An 18,528-nucleotide genomic window follows, 5' to 3' on the forward strand; every position below is an offset into this window, starting at 1 on the left:
CATGTGAACACAAATAACAAATAAATAACTAATAAAATTAAAATATGTAGTAAAAATATGAGAAGTCAAGTCCTGCATATCTTCATAATCACGTAATATAAAAGTAGAATTAGACAGAAGGGAGAAAAAAAGTTTTTTTTTTTACCAATTGTATCCCACTCCAATCATCTTTGGATCTGTTGTAAAATTGTTCACAGTGGTCTCTTAATTATGGATATGCCGTTTTTTCTAGGACGTAGTTTCTGCAGAGCACCAGTAGTTTATTTAAAATTGACCTCTGAGTTGTGGGCACAGAGTAAGCCTGCGCTCATTTCCCATCATCCATTTGTTTACATGCTCTCTTGCTAGCTTACAGCTCCTCACACCTCCAGTTTAGACGAGGAAAACTAAGTCATATATGGATCTGTTTGTCTACAAGTGAATACATCAGAATGGAGATGAGCTGTACTAACTCACACACACACTTACAAGCTTTTTCCAACAACATATACGTCTGATTTGAATAAAGAAATACTCGGAAATCCATTTTTTAGCTCAATTTTATTTATATATGTCCTCCATAATCAGAAAAATGCCACAATAACATGCTAAAATCACCAAAAAACATTTTTCATTGTAGTGGGTCATTAAAATTATTTTATTATATGCAATATGTGAACTAAAAACAGCAGTCAAAGCCATTAATAATTTTCCCATATTGGATTAAAAGCATGTCTGTTTTTATTTGTTACATACATTTTCATGATGAGAAGATTTACCGTCTGTGGCTGAAGTATATTTTCCTTTAGAAGATGATGAAAATAGTCAGCAGATCCTGCTTTTAAGCTTTATTTTGTATTAAATTTGCCTCCCCCAAAGAGAAATGCAAACTCATCCTGGCTACTCTAGGGTGAAGGCAGGCTGCATACGAAACAGGGCGCGTTTAGAAACCTCCTAAACATTTATAAAAAAACACGTTATTTTTATCCACAGCCAGTTTTAACCTAGTTATAAATCCATCCCTTAGGCTGGATCCCCTGTATTGTTCCAGACTCCCATAGAGGAGGAGAAGACTGAGCCTGCTGCATCACCCAGCAATAAGCAGAAATATTCTCCCACGGTTACAGGTAAGACTTTTTTCCTGCCTCTTTTGTCTTAATCTTACAGTTATTTGAATGTGGATCTTTCTTGTTCCACAGAAGGACTTGAGGAGAGCGGTGTGACGGTGAGTTTCTCAGAACTGCTCGGCTTCTTTGTGTTTCTTTTTCATCCCTAAATTGGATCCTGTCCTGATCCTCTGTCTGGAGTTGCTGTAGTCGTACTTGTAGCCTCACCTTTCCTTTCTTTCTGTCCCTCTGGTCTCTATACCTGTGTGTTTCTCTGTGTGTGTGTGTGTGTGTGGTTATTGCTCGGGTCTGGGTAGATTGAGACCCCCATGTTGAACTTGGCTAAACGTGTTAATCACTGGGTCTGGGACCCCAATGAGGAGCGTAAACGTTTGGAAAGGTGGCAGCAGGAACAGGAACGCCTCCTACAGGTACTGAAGTGTAATGACATGTACGCACATGACTGCGAAAAAACAAAAACAAAACAGGAGACTGTTACTGTCTGTGTGTATACATGTATACATATAAGTGTGTGTTTTATGTGTGCACCATTTATGTATCTGTCATTCAACAATTGTTTTTTTTTTTTTTATCAGGAACAATATCAGAAGGAGCAGGAGAAGCTGAAGAAGGAGTGGGAGAAAGCACAGATAGAAGTGGAGGAGGAGGAGAGAAAACACAAGGAAGAGGTACAAAAAGACAAATGCAGAAAATAAGCTTTACTTTTTCCTTGTCTTTTGATTTTCTATTTTTCTATTATCATGGTGTTTTCAGGAGAGACGCATCTTAGAAGAGACTGTCACGCCCCTCAGTCCCACAGGCCTGTTGCAGCAGGGCTCAGGACACACAGCGGCCAGCGCTCCGGCACCACAAAACAATAACAGAGGGGAAGGAAACGCGTCCCTGCAGCCAAACGGGAACAAAATCCCCACAGGCAGGGAAGACCAGCATGCATCAAAGCTCCACTTCTTCCAGGGTGAGCATGAAGCGGATCTCCTCTGTGAAATATGGGAGGATGTTTTTGCTGAGTGTTTGATCAGAGTTTATAACATTGTTTTATATTTTTGGAGATTCTTCATGTGACGGGGAGCCTTCAAAGAGACCAGAACCGTGGAAAACTGCCTCCTTGGACCGCAACCCACAACTGAACCAGACCCAGAATGTTAAAAGGTTTGAGCACATGTGGGATGACATGTTACAACATTGATGAAAAGATGGCTTATGTCCATGTGGATACTCAAGGGAATGATCAGCTTCATGTGAAGGTTAAAGACAATCGTCTTCTTTTGCAATATTTCAGATTCTCCTGCTCCTTTACACACCTTTTTAGGAGCATAAAAAGTCAATCACACTTTCAAACGTATCAAACGTTCAACTCATTCTGGACTTTACTGGTTGAACTTTTGGTTTTGATATATTGTGCAGTTTTTAGGATTTTACGCAATTTATGCATTTTTTTTTTTTTTTGGCCCCAGAGAAATGAGAAATTCTTCAAATACTTTGTGTACTTTGAAACCTATGCAATATTGGTATCAAAACATTCAGCATGTTCAGGTCATTCATGCTTCTACTTTTGATGTTCACAAATTATACGGTTTTTGAAATTTTATGCAATTTTTCAAAAACTCTTCAAATTCTTTGTACAATTTTGAAACCTATCCAATATTGGTTTTAAAATCTTCAGCACGTTCAGAACATTCATGTTTGTACTTTTTGTATTCATACCTTTTACGGATTTTAAAATTTTCCCAATTTTTATCATTTATTACAAAATTATTTAACTCTTTGTGCACTTTCTCCAATTTCCACAAGTTTGGTATCAAAATGTTCAGCACTTTCAGGACAATATTCAGCAATTAAAGGAAATTGCTTCAGCATCTTCAGCGACAACATTCAGCAAAAAGCATTCACATTAGTATTATCCCAGGTAATGCAACTTCTAGTTTCAGTTGTAATTACATTTAATTTAATACTTGTGATTGGAGAAAGCTTAAAGACCCACTCTGATAAAAAAAAACAAGTTTTTGTGCTTTTTAACATATTCTTGTGTCATTTTTCTGATGATGATGGAGGACATATACAGTATAAAGAAAATGGAGCTAAAAAGGCATTTTTGAGTATTTCTTTATTTAAATTGTTGAGAATTGGGAGCAGACAAAAAGAATGTAGTTTGAAAGAGAAGGGGAAAGGGGCCGGGGTTGCTCCGTGCCAACAGTCCCACCCACAACTCAGAACTATGTAGAAACTATGTCATAGAAAACGGCAGGCTTTTTTTTAAATTATTTTGGCTAAAAAGAGCATCATCATAATTAAAAGACCACTGGGTACACTTTTAAAATAGATCAAAATATTTTTTGTACATTTTAAGAGGGAGATTTGCAATTTTGAAATTAATTTGATTTTAACAGCCAGATAAGTGAGTACAACTGATTAGTGATCATGAGAAATAACAATTGAGACAAATGTTAAAGTTTGTGCTGCTCACATTTCCAGATCAGGATCGCATGATGTTGTAACAGGGAAAGAGCAGTCCACACCGTCCCCTCCTCAGCCTCCCTCACCCAGCAGGTGATGCCAAAAACACTCTCAGAGTTTGCACCAGCTGAGGTTTGATTGATTCATACTCCTGAACACATTAACTCTAAATATTTTCCTTGCATTTCGGTCCAGGTGTGTCAGTGGAAAGCGGCTGTGTTCTGGTTGTTCGAAACCCTTGGGGAAAGGAGCTGCGATGATCATTGATACTTTGGGCTTGTATTTCCACATGGGGTGTTTTAAGGTACATATTCAAACACGTATGTAAAATTGTTTTACATAGACACAGCATTTAACCTGAGGATGTGCAAAATACACTGTGAAATTTGCCCAAATGCTGTTTTCGAGATCTCCCACCCTACACATTTTCCAGCTCTCCCTGTCTTGCTTGCTGCTGATTACCTGGATCAGGTGCTCAGTCAGTCAGAGTGTGGAGACACCTGAATCAGCCAATCAGCTGCAGCAAGGGAAGGGAAGCAGGAAACAGGCAGGGTGGGAGAACTTGGGGAGACATGATTTAAAATTAATGAACTTTTTTTTTTTTTAAGTACCAAAAAACAAGGTTCTTGTGTGTTTCATGTATTTCAACTTGTGAACAGTGTGGTGTGTGCAAAGGACAGCTGGGAGACGCCACTGCAGGGACGGATGTAAGGATTCGTAATGGACTGCTGAGCTGTCATGAATGCTACATTGCATCAAGGGGTGAGAACATATCTCTGTGCTTCTACTTTTAATTATTTTCATTGACTTTGAGTGTTTGTCTTTTAGAGTTAAACATTAACTTTTTTAGCAGAATATAACTAAAATGCATTTTTAACGGGGAGGGGAACACATCATGTTCTCTGAAGTCAAAATATATCAAAAAACAATCTTTCAGTGGGAAAAATGTAAAATAAAAGACACATGTCAACGTGTCCTTTAGGTTTTTTTTTCAGAATTCAAAAAAGCATTTGATTGTTTGTCTATAGAAAGTGCAGGAGATGACCTAACCAGGATGTTCATAACAACATTACCACCATTTGTGTTTTTAAAAAAAATCCAAATGAGACTGATACAGAACACAGAGAAAAATCAAGTTTATCTAAAGTTTATGGGAATAAAATTAAGTAGAACTGAACCCTTTCATGCCTGAATTAATTTACAAGTATTAAAACAAATATGTCCAAGTATTTTTTCTGTTTAAAGTGATGCTAAGTTAAGTGAAGTCTTGAATTTAATGGTTTATTCCGAATCAGCGTCATACAGTGTGAGGGGGTTAATTTATTTTTCATCTTTAATTTAGTAGAAATTTGTGGAACTACATAAAAAAACAACTGTTTTTTAAAAAGGCAGTTCAGCTCGTAACTGCAGTTCATTTTTGTTTAGCAGCTAATCCTATTTTTAAAATGTGACCCTGAGTATCAAATACATTTTACAGAAGTTTTCCTAGAGTTTAATTTTAGATAAGAGAGAGTCTCAAAGAATTTAGGAAAAAAACTGGTATTTAAGACAAAAAACTAAACTTTAGTAGATTTTAATTTTGGTTTCTTTTGATTTTTGCTACATAAAACAGTAAAGATAGAGTGTAATAATAGATGGGTCTGATAAGATTTCTCTTTTCAAAATAAATATATATTTAACTTATTTTTAATGTAATTACATTTCAAAATATTAAATGTCTTTTTTTTAACCTCTTAGATAAAATTGTCACTATGTCTCTTGCTTTAATATTATTAATGACTCAAATTGGGATCCAGTTGTATCAAAACACCCTCTGTTTGTTTGCAGGCAGAGGTCAGCCCACAACCCTTTGATAACCCCTCCTTGGAACTGGAACCTCTGCAGATGATGACTGGAATGAGAACAATTCTGGAACTTAAAGTCCTGTTCTGGGAATCCTGGAAGAGTCTTGAAATCTACAGTTCCTGCATCATCTTTCTCCTGTGATGCAGCTTGGATTTTAGCGTTTATGACAGTGAAACTGGACCCACTTTTGGACAACACAGCATTAAACAATGTACTTCCTGATGAGATACACGTCTACTCTCCTGTTTTAAACTGCACAGCATGGACAAACTCAAGAAAGCAGTATGTTTAGGTTCCTGCACACGCCGCTCCATATGTTCTCTGCTAAACACTTTGGGCTGAACGTCGCTTGTTCCTGATATCTGGGCTCGTTATAACTCCTGCTTTTGCACTGGTCATGTGACTGCACTCTCAGTGTGATGCAAAGTGATTCAGGTTGCAGGTTGAAGTAGCTTGCTTGACCTTTGTTATGCCTTACTCGTACCCTCTCATTCATTTAAAGTTTTGTGTTTACAGTTTTGCATGAACATATATAAGTTATGAGTATTTCTCAGCGAACACTTGAGCTTGATCTCTTTTTTCTTTTGTGTCACTCCCCTTTATGATAATTTGATAGATTTAAGAATCCGGCCTACTTACGCAAGTGTTTTATTCGTACTTTTTTTTTTTTTTCAAAAGTAAGAATGCATGTTGTGTGATAATACTGTTTGTATTTGGCATAATTTCCCCTCTTTAGGTTCTAGTTTTCTTTATTCTCATAGATTATCTTCATATAAATCAGTGCCTTATGTAATGAATGCAAAGGTGAGGGTTTTATCCCCACACTGACCTTCGGGTCTCGGCACATTATGTATGTGTGTGTGAGTGTAAGCATGTGTAAATGTGAATGCATTGTGGGATTAGACTTCAAGCACAGTTCCATACCAGCAAAAAAAATGTATAAATAAATATTTCCTACTTACCAGCTACCCTTTACCACTCCACCAATGAACTAAACCAATGACACCATGTGTTTTGCTGCTCCCATCTTAATGATTTCATCCGCTGTCTGCCTCTTTCACAACTGTTGCCTCCCCAGAGAATGAGCCGAATCACTCTTTCCTCTGTCCCGCTTACATTTGGACATGAGTCTTTTTCCTCCTGGACACAGTTCAATGTGTTGTCTTTTATAGCAACTGTATTACGTTTAACAATAAAAACATTTGAAATTATCCTCCTTTACATGCGTCCTTTTAATTAGTCCAAATTAGTTTTAAGTAACCAGTTAAAAATAATATCTAAAAATGTTTAGCTTAAATTTCTGTGAAGATTCATCTGGCTCTTGTGATCACAGGATTTTACTGAGGGTAGCTGGACATTATAGACTGTCCTAATCTAGGCCTCAAGGGCCGGCGTCCTGCTGGTTTTCCAGAAATACTGCCTTATTGGCTGCTGATTACCTGGATCAGATGTGTTAAGCCAATAAGGAGCATCAGCGGCAGGTTGGTTTAGAAAACAGAGCCTGGATTTGGAGGTCTAAACTAAAAGTGAAGTCTACTTTGTATGCATTATCTATATATTGTAAACTTAAAATGTTCCAATTTAGTCTGCAGAAGTATCCAGGTAGGCTACATAGTCTTTAGTATACTTGCCATACGTGCATAAAATAAACTTTAAGTGTACTACTTTTTGCTTTTTGTAGATTTTTTTTTCTTATTGTATTTTTATTTTTTGTACAGACAGCTAATACAAGAAATAGGGATAAATATTTACCATCTATGAACATGTTTTTTGCCTTTTTCTGAGTTCCGCTTACTCTTTCTTGTAAAGCGGAACTGTTTAGCCAGGAACAAATGTTCAACAGAAGCCGGACCACATATGGACAGAACCAGAATTTTCCGCTCATATTTTCCCGTCACTACTATCTTAAATAGGAGCTAAAGTCATGCCATATCTCACTGTTTCTTTGGTTCTTCACGGTGTCTAAATAGATGGACTTACAGAGAGCTTCTGCTCGTGCAGTAAGTACTTATTGTTTGTCTTTAAACGGCAGTTTCGCCACCTACTTACCTGACTAGCCAAAGTAGTTGCTAGCTATTTAGCATTGTTTGCTAAAAACAACAAGGAGCTGTGACTGCGTTTATTTGAGGAGTTTGCTAGCTAGCAGTTTTTCCCTTTGGCATTACAAGCAGAAAATGTATATATTATCCGAGTCATCCTGTTTGTCATAAAAGTGTGTGTTTTTTTAAATCTGCGCAATCTTTGCCTAAAAATGGCCAATCATAAAATGACGTTAAGTGAAGTGAAGTTTTTTTTTTTTTTTTTTTCTTGACTTAACTCAGCAGGCAGGTCCTTCAGTAGACATGACCCAGAGCACAGAGGAGGACACTTTGGTGGACGGACCACTGATCTCTGCTGATGCACTTCACTCTGCCATCAGGAGAGAGTTTCAAACGTTGCCAACACATCTTCATGCTGGCTTGTTGTCTCTTCTGCATGTAAGAAACTCACACTTAGACGTTTTATATCTTCTATCTTTTTGAGAATTACATCATATAAAATCCTTATAAACAGTGATTTTACTATATGCACATTCGTAATATATTTAACACAAAATTCCTTCAACCTGGATAGGCCATTTGTGGCTATTTATAAAGGAAACCAGCTTTTAATATTTAATTATATACACAATCTTTAGCTAAATTTTATATTAAAAAAATACAAAATATGTTTTAATTTCTTTAAGTTTCTGCATAGACTTTAAGCTGCAAAATTATTTTCTTCTGCTTAGGCTTGGCAACCCTTTTGTTTCCTGTGTTGTCATAAGACTGTCACAAGACGTTTCGCTCTAAATTGCTCTATAATGACTCCTTCTCTCTTTTCCTAGATTGTCTACGTTGTGTTGTCAATATGCGTGGCTGTTTTGTGTGTGCTGAAGTTTGGACAAGAGGAGAAGTGTATGGACTTTCTGGGCAACGAACAAGGCAGCAGTATCATCGTGTACGCCAAGGTGTGTCTGTGGGTGCTGGTCCTGGTGTTCTCCCTCTGTGTGCACCGTCATCACGATAAAGTTCGTAGCAGAGGATACCTGCAATTTTACAGACAAACACGGCGGCTGAAACATCTGCCATTCGCAATACACTCTTCAGGTAGATCCATACACAGAATTAACTTAGTTACTTATCACATAAAAGTCCAACAGGTGGCAGTAAAGAGTGTTTTTTTTTTTTTTTTCTCTTAATAGGAAATGCTCTGTTGTTGATCGTTCTGTCAGCAAGACTTTCACAGACGATGCTCACCTACATCCTTCTCAGCATTCTGGGGCTGGAGTTTTTGTTGACTTTCCCATGTCTACTGCATTACGCAGGTAAAGGCACATCTCATTATTGTAACATATTTAAGATGATCACTCAAGTACACATAACTAGGAGGTTGTTTTTTTATAAAATATTGTAATGAATTTTTTATGGTATTATGGCGCACAAACATTTTATCTCAAGAAAGTTTAGTTACAATGTAACAAATTATGATTTTTAACTTAATCTTATAACAATACACAAATGCACATCTGCTGATACTCAGTCTCGTCTGGAATTTAACATGTGGTCCATAAAGAAAAGTAAATTAATTTTTTTTCTTGTTGGTAATGAGGATGTCGCAAGATTCTGTTGTAAGAACGAAGAGTTAAATTAAGAACTGCCATAGTTTGGAAGCACAAACACTGAGATATGTTATTCAAATGTTTACAATACATTTGCAGATAAAAAATAAAGTATTAATTGAGGAAGACGGGTTAAAAGAGTGTGTCCTAATATGAACCCCCAGCAGTGTAAGCATGTTGCAGCATAACTAATAGCAATGCTCTGGGTCACTTAAAAACACAAAGGTTCTTGCCAATGGAAAGGCTTAGTGCAAGGTTAAGGGCTAATGAAGATATTTTTAGGGATCTCACCATCATAATTCAAAGGGGTGCTGGTTCACTGGAGTGGGGGGCCCATTCAACTATGTGATATTAAGGATTTGACGTGCCTATCTTCAATTTCCCCACTAACTCCTTGAGTATTGGCATTAGGAGACTGTGAGTAGGTGAATGCTTTAACTTATGTATGGATAATTTTCATTTATTTCATTGTTTGTTTCACATCAGACCACCCAGTGTTTTGTGTTTTTTGTGTTATGTTTTGTACAAATGAGGAAAAATGTGAGTAAAATGTGATTGATAAGAAGAAGAAAAAAACACACAAAGGGAAGAGACAGATGGGGTTGACCAGCAAACCAGAAATACAGTGTTCAGACAAAATATAAAAAATGATAAAATGTGTTATAAAACCATCAATCTTCTTTTTAGGATGTATGAAAGCATATTTTGAATAATGTTTTGTCGTTTTAGCAAACTCTCTTCTCTACTATCACTTATCTTGATCTGGTGAAGCTGATTTCCATTAGTGTTTCATCCAGAATATGAGCTTTTTATGGATAAAGTTAAAAAGTTTAATGGCCGTTATAATTGCAGTCAGTGTTAAAATCACATAAACGGGGAACATTTTACATTTGTATTTTAGATTTTTAGACTTTTTTTAATGTTTCTATATTGTGTGTAATCATAAAAAAGACTACTTATTATTTTTGATCAAATTTATGTAGCCTTTTGCAAGAATAATGCATGCACCATTAAATGTACCAGGTGTTGGCACGTTTTTCATCCAGAAAAGGCCTTTTCGGCAGACTTTTCTAGCTTAATGATGGCTTATCATCATAAGAGTGTAGGTTATCCTGCTAATCACAAAATAATAATTTTAGGAGCACAAATTATAGGAGAGCAAAGTATGATTTTTTTATGTTATAGTCTTGATCTTGTGGACAACTAAATTGTCACGGTGTAGAAACTGCTCTCTTCTTACAAAACAATGGAATCATATTAGAAATTTTAATGCAGTTTAAAGGTTTTGAGCCCTGAAGGCTTCATGTTACAAAGATCCTGTCCAAGGATCCAGAAATGTACAATCAGCTCACAACTTTTCTTACTTTACGTTTTTTTAACCATTTGTCTCCCTGTCCAATGCTTCTATTAGCTGGAATATTAAATATTGAAACCAAACAAACCTTCAGATTTTGAAAGAACAGGTCCTTTTAGGAAATAAAGACCCAGGTCACGCAGGTGCTCGTCTGAAAAAGATAAAGATTCAATTGAATCACAAGAAGACACAATCCTTGTTCATCTTTCTTGCCACATGTTATACATTTATATTTGTTAAACAAGATTGTAAAGATTTTGATTTCCTAATTAACCAAATACATGCAGTTCTGAACATTAAAATAAGCCACCTTTATGAAAACACTCGATCTATATTTAAACTCCAGCTTAAAGGAAAAAGCTACAGCTTTTATACTTTTATCACAATTTGAAAATCAGCAGATCCCCATAGAAACTCTGCTCAATTTTTACATTTTTGTAATCATCAAGCCAACAAGTTGATGCTGTTTTGTTAACTGCAATTCCAGCTGTAGCTGTAGAGACACACCCTGGAGATTACATTACACCCACATGCACTCTTCCCCCACTCTCCATCCAAGTGCATTTGCATCACAATACCTGCCCTGCCCTTTTCAAACTCGACAGCATAACAATCGTCCATTCAGCTTCTGGTCCATCCTCCTGCTCCTGGCTGATCTGCTGGTGCTTTTCTCCTGACACAAACACAGAGCAGTCTTTGCCGGATGCCAATGTGTGGGTTCGAAAACATCTCGACCCCATCCAATATTTTCCTGTAAAACAAGATGCCAGGTATTAAATGTAACATGATAAAATTGTTTCATAAAGTTCAATGAAAAGTTTGAGTTATAGCCATTTTAAATCTGAAGCCCTTCCATGAGGAAAACTGCAGAAAGAGACTCCTGCAAAAGTCTTAAAAATTTTGCAGATTTCTTTATTCATTCTATCATTTTTCCCCTAATAGTTTCTTCACAGTTTGCATTCATTTGTGTAAAAGGTAATAAAAATGTAAAAATCTTCAATGATAAATTAAAGAAAGTCTCTGTAAATGTCAAAGTACATTTAAGAGGATGCTCCACCTCGACACATTTAGTGAACAGATTTGTTTATAGTTCAAACGGTTATGTTACTATTGTTAAATAATAATGACAATCATAAAATACTTTCATAGAGAAAAACAGAACACTGTACAGATGTAAGATTGACTGAGTGGCGTCTTATTATCCTGCATGGCTGCAAAATGTTTGACAAATTCCCTAACAAAGATTTGAATCAGGTTGATTTTCTCTGTTAAATTAAGGAAGACTTTCAACAACGGTTTATGCACTATTAGAAAACACCAAAGCTTTTACAGTGACTGTATTGAGTCTCTTTCTGTAATATCCTTTATGAGTCGAGATAGGGAGTCCACACAGACACACACGTGAGAGAAATGGTCTGCAAGTTTAGGTGGTAAGAGCCCATTGCCTCAGCTGCTTCTGACAAAATTCAGAATAATTGTTGGCTTGGTTTCAGACCTTTTTCTGACGAGTTTGTCTAAAAGAGCTTTCGTCACTTAAATGATCTGGATGGAGTTGATCGTGCTTGTGGTGGAAGTCTGAAGGATACGAATGTATAATCTGGGCCTCAGCCAAAAACTATAAAGCAACACATGCAGTTTTCAAAGGGAATAATTAATGAGGAACATGTTTATTGTCACATATGATTTAAAACCCAATGCTGTTACTACAGCTTTACCATCTGTCCTGTTTGATTAATACTAAAGTTAAAGTATTCTGTGCTGGCATCAACCTGATCAGTGTAATTTCAATTTCAGCCGCAGTTGTGATCCTATAGTGTTAATTATTTTGTTTATAGACTTGTTGTTATTGTAAATTGGAAAAATATATATATATATTTTTATTCATGAAGAATTTAATCTGTGGAAAACAAACATTTTGTGTTTTATAATTATACTCTTGAAGGCAAATTGTAGCTGTGTTGATTAAATGTATTAATCAATCTAATCTCAATAGATCAATAATCAATCAAAACAAGTATAGATCGATCTAAAAAATGATGCTAAAGTCCGCTAACTTGATGCAAACGGATAATGAGATTTCCCATTGGACGGCTAATGCTAACACTCAGTCGAACTGAACATACATTGCTGAATAAATGAACATCTTTATTTACTAAAAGGCATCAATTTCCTAACTCTTTTGATGACATATTTTTTAAGTAACCTTTTGTGGTCTTTAACACCGTTTTTTTTTTTCTTTTCTCATTCTTTCTTCTTCTTCTGGAATAAGGTGTAATTCTATAGCACAATCACCACCTAGTGGCCAAACGGAAATGCAATCCAAGAGAGGCAGAATAATTGTTGGAGCCTCTTTGAGAATCCATGCAAATCCATCCATAAATTATTAATGTAATTTTAACCTATTATGCCCATATGTGTAAATTGTGTAAACTCAAAATTAAATAAAAAAAAAAAGAAAAAATCAGATTTGAACCAATCAGGCTCTGATGCATCAAACTGATTCTATAAATTATTGGCTACACCCAGCCCTATTCATTTATATGAATTAATACTCCACATTGAGAAGGGACGTTTTCATGAAAACATGTCTGAACATCATATTTTTGTTGGCATAAAAAAATCAAGCAATGTAGTTTTGTGTTTTAAAGTATTAATGGATGTTTACTTTCAATATACCGTAACGCGTTAAAACTCTTCACAGTATTCTGATGTAGCTTGCTATCAATTCAATCAACTGTCCTCCAAGTGCGTAAAGGGGAAAAGATGTTGGAACAGAGGATATAGAAATGGTAGAATCTGTATTCAGAGGAAATCCATTTAAAAGCGTTGTTTGTCAGCTGAAGGGCGCAGATTGTAGGTAAAGATATCAGAAAGCCAGGGAGAGAAGATAAGAAACACAAAGATTTAACGTAGCCAAGGGGAAGCCTTCTGCCCCCTCTGCATGCATTGTCTCTGTGTTTACAGTGCCGGTGATCCGGTGTGTGGTGGGGTACATCTGTTCCTCCGCTGCATTCCTGCTCAGATCAGTGCAGTCAGGCATGATGCAGGCCGAGCAACGCCTCTGCACACCAGGCCTACTTACATCCAGCCGAATGCTGGCAGATGCCGAGTCAAGGTGACGTCAGAGAGGCCATAAAAGAAGATGCTTTTTTTACAGGAAGCACAGAAGGAGATGCAGCGCCTGCAGCTATGAAGTCCATACAGGAAGGCCTCGTTAAAGCACTCTTTGAAGTGCATACTGATTGTAGCTGTGTGTGTGCATGTGCCTGTGTGTTTGAGGTTTTCTGTATGTTTCTGCCTCTCATTTGAACATGAATGCCCCCCTTCTATAGAGCTCTATGCACATCAAAGCCCCGTGGAGGCCTTCAAAGGCTCCACATATAAAACATCTCTTTCTTACTCATTGTCAGGTCAGAACTTAGTGTAAGCACTGCAGGGCATGTGATTGTCTCACACAACCCCATCCCATACACATATGTGTGCGCAGAGATCCAAAGAGAGCCGAAGTTTTCTCACTTAAAAAGATGAAGTTTATCATAAGTACATTTCAAGATCAAATGGGGAAAATTGAAATGGAATGACATACTGCAGTGAGGCAGGAGTTCATTAGAAATTTGTCTCTTGCCGCTAGCTTACACCCCTCCACACCCCCAAACTAACATCACAGCTGCAATAAAAATGTCGAGCAATATCAGAGCTGCATAGATTTGAGCCAAACGCCAGCTCAGATGAGGACCACGAAGGCATACATGTATCTATTTGTCTGCAAGTAGATAATTCAGACTGGAGTGGAACAGCAAACGTGTTTGTTCTACATCACAAATATACTTTTTTCTTTTTCCAAGAGCTGTTTTGCGTCTGTTCCTGATTCAAAATGATTCGAATAAAGAAATTAAATGTTAAGCCTTCTTTTCTTCATATGTGTCCTTCAACATTAGTAAAATTGCTGCAAGAACACGTTAAAAACAACCAAAAAACACAATTTTCATTTGAGTCTTTCTTTAGCTTTTCTGTCCTCCACCAACATCTTGGTCAAACAGTCCCTTCTAGATTCTGAAGGTTTCTTTTGATCCACTAATTATTGCTTTGCTGGCCCAGGTTTCTGACTCAAAGATAGGCATGAAAAAAAAAGGAAAAAAAGATAGTGCATTTCTACAGACATGGACAAAGTAGCTCCCATAAATATTCCTTACACTTTTAGTCACCTCATGTCAAGTTTTTGCATTATCAGCTTCAACCAGCTACCTATGTGTTGATGAAGTTCTCTGAGCTGTAACCACCCTTCCGTGTGATGTTCTGCAATAAAACGGTGAGAAAAGTTTGTCAGATAGCACGTTTGAATGATCTCAGTCAGGTGTTTTCTTGTGTGGTTTCACAGTGCATACGACATGGTGCTATAGTAGCTGTTGTCACCCCGACAGCTTTGTTTTATCACTTGGAAATGTGCACTTATTGGTGGATGATTGAAGCCTCTTAGATGTGAATAGAGTGGCTTTGAGCAGGTCTGTCCGGCACAACATTGTCTAACAGGAAGGTGTGAAATGTGCCACTAGCTTTACACTGCTCCCTGCATCCACCCAGCCCTTCATCTGGTGCAACCACATAACTTTTACTGTTTTCTTTCAGTCCTAAACACTTATTTGACTAACTCTTATGATGCTGATGTTTTTGCATGAAATCTTCTTTCAGCTGCAACAACAGTATTGCTGATATTGAAAACTATTATTCATACAAGATTCCATAAATAATCTGTTTTTTTTAGTCCTGCAACTACTAACTAAATTTAAATAAAATACATAAAAATAATCTTTTAAAAATGTAATAAATAATCATATTTATTCTAAAGCAAAATTTGAAACTTATGCCATTTCTAAATATACAGTGAGCATATATTAATCACTTTCATAAAATTGCTAAAATGTGATTACATTTTAGAAAACAAAATTTAATTTATTTCTTGTTGCTTTTACCTTCTTTCAGAATTTCAAACTACTGGACACGAAAACAACGAAGTTTTGACGTATTTTTCAGTGTTTATCAACTCCTCCCCTAAAGTCACAGACTAATCCTAACCCTAAATCAAACGGAGCAATATATAAACACTTCTCATAACTCATCTTAACACTAAAAAAATATATTCCTTGTACGTAAAAAAACCCATTGAACATTTATAACACTATAAACATGAAGTAATTTATTTTATTAAACAGAAAAATACTAAATGCATTCAAGAAACAAACACAACAATAATTTGCTTTATTTTGGTTGTGACTATAAGCAGGAATTCAATTCATTTTCTTTTATTCAACTGTTTTATATAGTCCAATACTACAAACGAATTGCCTCATTTAGCTTTACGGCTCACATACGTTTTCTGTTTGTTTTATTCTTTAGAAAATGTAATATAAATTGTGTAAGAGTTCAGTACTCCTATTTAGTCATTATTTGCAGTAAAACACATTAAGAAAAGTGTTTTTTAAAATTTTTAAATCTAAGCTTTCCTTGCTTTTTATAACTACTTCTCTCTAACAGATCCTTGCCTGCTGTTTCCCCGTTTACACGCACCCTCACAAACACACAGAATTAGGGCCTCATTATGCAGGAATGTGCTTGCATTTCTTTGGATTGTGTGTGAGTGTGGATGCCAGGACATTGAACTGCAGAAAGGTAAAGACGGCGCTCTTTAGAGCCTCCCTGACAATTTCCTTTGGCTAATGACGCCCAAATCTTATCAAGACAACTCCCCCTTTATCTGCAGCATCCACTGGAGTTCAGCCACTACCAGCATTTTTTTTTACTCCTCTTATTAATACCTCATCCACATGCACCTCCACTTTGCTGCCAGCCCCACCCTCAGTGAAGCTTTGTGTTTGGGGTGTGAGAATTAGAGGCTGGAGTGCAGGATGTGGCACCTCATAAGTGCAGGATATAACAGTTGATGTGTGTTTAAGGGAAAGGGGAATACCAACTCTTATTTAAAGCTTTACTTATTTGTTTGAACAAAATCAAAACATTCTCCTGATTTATATAGACTCTGTTGTCACAAACTACTTCTACAGCATGTTTTCGATCTGTGTTTGCAGTCAAAGTGATGCAGTTCAACCGTGAGCGTGCTGCGCCAGATGTAAACCAGGAGGAGCTTTCTCACTCCTACAGTGTGACGAGCCAACCCATTGAGACCGGCTTCAGGTACACACGTTCCGCTGTTAGCTTTGGCACTGTTGATGTCTGCAAAGTAAATAAGTAAATATTTATTTATGTATTGCCTTGTACAGATATAATCACAAAGTGATTCACAAAAGGGAAAGAGAGCATTTAATTAAACAGAAACAGGAAATAAGGGGAGCATTTTAAATCTTGTGGAAATTTTCAGACAATAGAGGAAATATATAAAGAGAGTTAGGCTTAAAATTGCATGTCTGAGTATTGATTTATGCAAATTGTTGGGAATCAAGAGCAGAGGAAAAACACTGTTGGGTTTGGGATGTAGAAAACACGTTGGCCGGACCACAGGCTTCACTTGTAGACGACTAGATTCAGGCACATCTTTGTTTTCCTCATCTGACCTCCCATCCGGCTGGATAGCTCCAATATCTCTCACCATTTTTGTTGCACTGGTAATGTTAGGTTGGGGTGGTGAGCGGCTCAAGGTAAGCAGGAAAGCATGTAAACAGATGGCTGACAGGCTTGCTCTGTACCAACAGTTTCACCCACAACTTGGAGGAAAATTTCAGATGAAATCCTGTCTCTCAGCAGAAACTGTCCTACAAAATGACTCAAGTTTTTAAAGTTTTGGCTAAAAATGTCATAGTCATAGTTAAAAGACCACTGGGAATGCTTTTACCGTAGAAAAATTATCTGGAATACATGTTTTGTATTCAGGATTTACATGCATTTGATCATTCTGACTATCTGGAATACATGTTTTGTATTCAGGATTTACATGCATTTGATCATTCTGACTACATTTAATTTATTGCACACTTCAAATTGAAGCTTTTGACCCAATGAAGAGGTTGTAATAGAAATTGTTATGCACTGAATATGAAGGTTGTTTTTTTTTAAAAAAACTACTATGTTCATCTACCATGTTCAGCCAGGATTAAAAATCATTGTAGGTCTTGATGGCTTCCTTGCTGTTTGGTGAAATAAAATTGCTGCACAATGCATTTAGAGCAAAGTATGACCATAAGTTAGGAAACTAATTCATTTTATTATTATTTTTTTTCACAGAGGAGCATCTGCTCTGGAGGAGGTGGTGGAGAAGCAGGCCGACCTGATAGAGTACCTGAAAGATCGCAACAGTTTGCTGAGCAAAAGGCTTCTCAACCTCACTGCTCAGCACTAACTACACTCTGGTCCCTTTCTTTGTTTGTCTGTGCCATCCAGCCACAAACACTCAGAGAGCCTTGAGGTTTTACTGCACTGAGAGACAAACTGTGAGTTCAAAAGAGCTGGATAAATACTAAAGCACCTGTACACTCAGACTTCAGCCCGCCGCCTTTTCTGTGAGGTGTCCTCACTGGAGATTCACAGATAAAAAAGTGGAGAAATGGGACTGAGGTGAGGAGTCACGGGTCACAGATCAGAGGTGAAGGTTTTTCTCTTTATCATTCCCTTGACCCGCAGCGACCCGTGTGCCGCGGCTTTTGTTACTTCAGGAGAAACGGAGCGGAGAGATCGGTTGTACAAAGGAAAGAGAAGTTATCACATGTCTGGATTTAAAAAAAGAGGTTATATCCTGCTGTTTTATCTGAGTGTTTTTCTCTTGACATGTTTTACAGTAATTTTGTGAATTATTTTGTGTACTTTGATTCCAATAAAATGTGTTAATATTCCCACATTTTTAATTTGGTTACTTGCAGCTTTTGGTTTTATAATTACTATAAATTTAGATTAAGTTATTTTTTATGCTGAGGATTTAGAGAACACTGAAAGTTGTTTTTGTATAAACCTTTTGCGTGTAAATCTATAGTTTTATGTTGGGCTGGGTTGATAAAATTGATTAATCGATCTAAGCTCAATAGATCAATAATCAATCCATAAAAGTACAGATAGATCTAACGCATAATGCTTAAGTCCGCTAGCTTGATGCTAACGTATAATGAGATTTCCCATAGGGCGGCTAA

At 36.8% G+C, this 18,528-nt stretch overlaps 2 protein-coding genes across 7 annotated transcripts in view; both read left to right on the forward strand.

Moving 5' to 3' along the window:
* Positions 1 to 6,616, forward strand: part of LOC112137593 (LIM and calponin homology domains-containing protein 1) — a 29,548-nt gene extending 22,932 nt beyond the window's left edge. For 3 of the 4 annotated variants that reach the window (XM_024259989.2, XM_024259991.2, XM_024259993.1), the window contains 10 exons: positions 1,007 to 1,106; positions 1,179 to 1,204; positions 1,403 to 1,516; positions 1,682 to 1,774; positions 1,860 to 2,061; positions 2,156 to 2,255; positions 3,579 to 3,653; positions 3,756 to 3,864; positions 4,220 to 4,322; positions 5,388 to 6,616. In XM_024259989.2, the coding sequence (XP_024115757.1) occupies positions 1,007 to 1,106; positions 1,179 to 1,204; positions 1,403 to 1,516; positions 1,682 to 1,774; positions 1,860 to 2,061; positions 2,156 to 2,255; positions 3,579 to 3,653; positions 3,756 to 3,864; positions 4,220 to 4,322; positions 5,388 to 5,413 (948 nt within the window). In that variant the 3' untranslated portion in view covers positions 5,414 to 6,616. The remainder of the gene's footprint in view (positions 1 to 1,006; positions 1,107 to 1,178; positions 1,205 to 1,402; positions 1,517 to 1,681; positions 1,775 to 1,859; positions 2,062 to 2,155; positions 2,256 to 3,578; positions 3,654 to 3,755; positions 3,865 to 4,219; positions 4,323 to 5,387) is intronic. The other variant, XM_024259990.2, reaches the window with a different exon arrangement.
* A 152-nt stretch (positions 6,617 to 6,768) lies between these two features.
* Positions 6,769 to 18,242, forward strand: tmem192 (transmembrane protein 192). 3 transcript variants are annotated; one of them, XR_002917568.2, is made up of 7 exons: positions 6,769 to 7,405; positions 7,727 to 7,882; positions 8,272 to 8,533; positions 8,629 to 8,751; positions 13,364 to 13,514; positions 16,483 to 16,588; positions 17,633 to 18,242. XR_002917568.2 is itself a non-coding variant. In XM_024259901.2 (6 exons), the coding sequence occupies exons 1-6, from the start codon at positions 7,376 to 7,378 to the stop codon at positions 17,745 to 17,747; spliced, it is 789 nt and encodes a 262-aa protein (XP_024115669.1). In that variant the 5' UTR covers positions 6,776 to 7,375; the 3' UTR covers positions 17,748 to 18,242. The 3 variants fall into 3 exon arrangements, 2 of the variants coding, with proteins under 2 accessions (XP_024115669.1, XP_024115668.1); XM_024259901.2 differs by lacking the exon at positions 13,364 to 13,514 and having other exon boundaries at positions 6,776 to 7,405; positions 7,730 to 7,882; XM_024259900.2 differs by lacking the exon at positions 13,364 to 13,514 and having other exon boundaries at positions 6,786 to 7,405.
* The last annotated feature ends 286 nt before the right edge of the window (positions 18,243 to 18,528 follow it).

The sequence above is a fragment of the Oryzias melastigma genome, linkage group LG1, assembly GCF_002922805.2.
Source record: "Oryzias melastigma strain HK-1 linkage group LG1, ASM292280v2, whole genome shotgun sequence".
Lineage (NCBI taxonomy): Eukaryota > Metazoa > Chordata > Actinopteri > Beloniformes > Adrianichthyidae > Oryzias > Oryzias melastigma.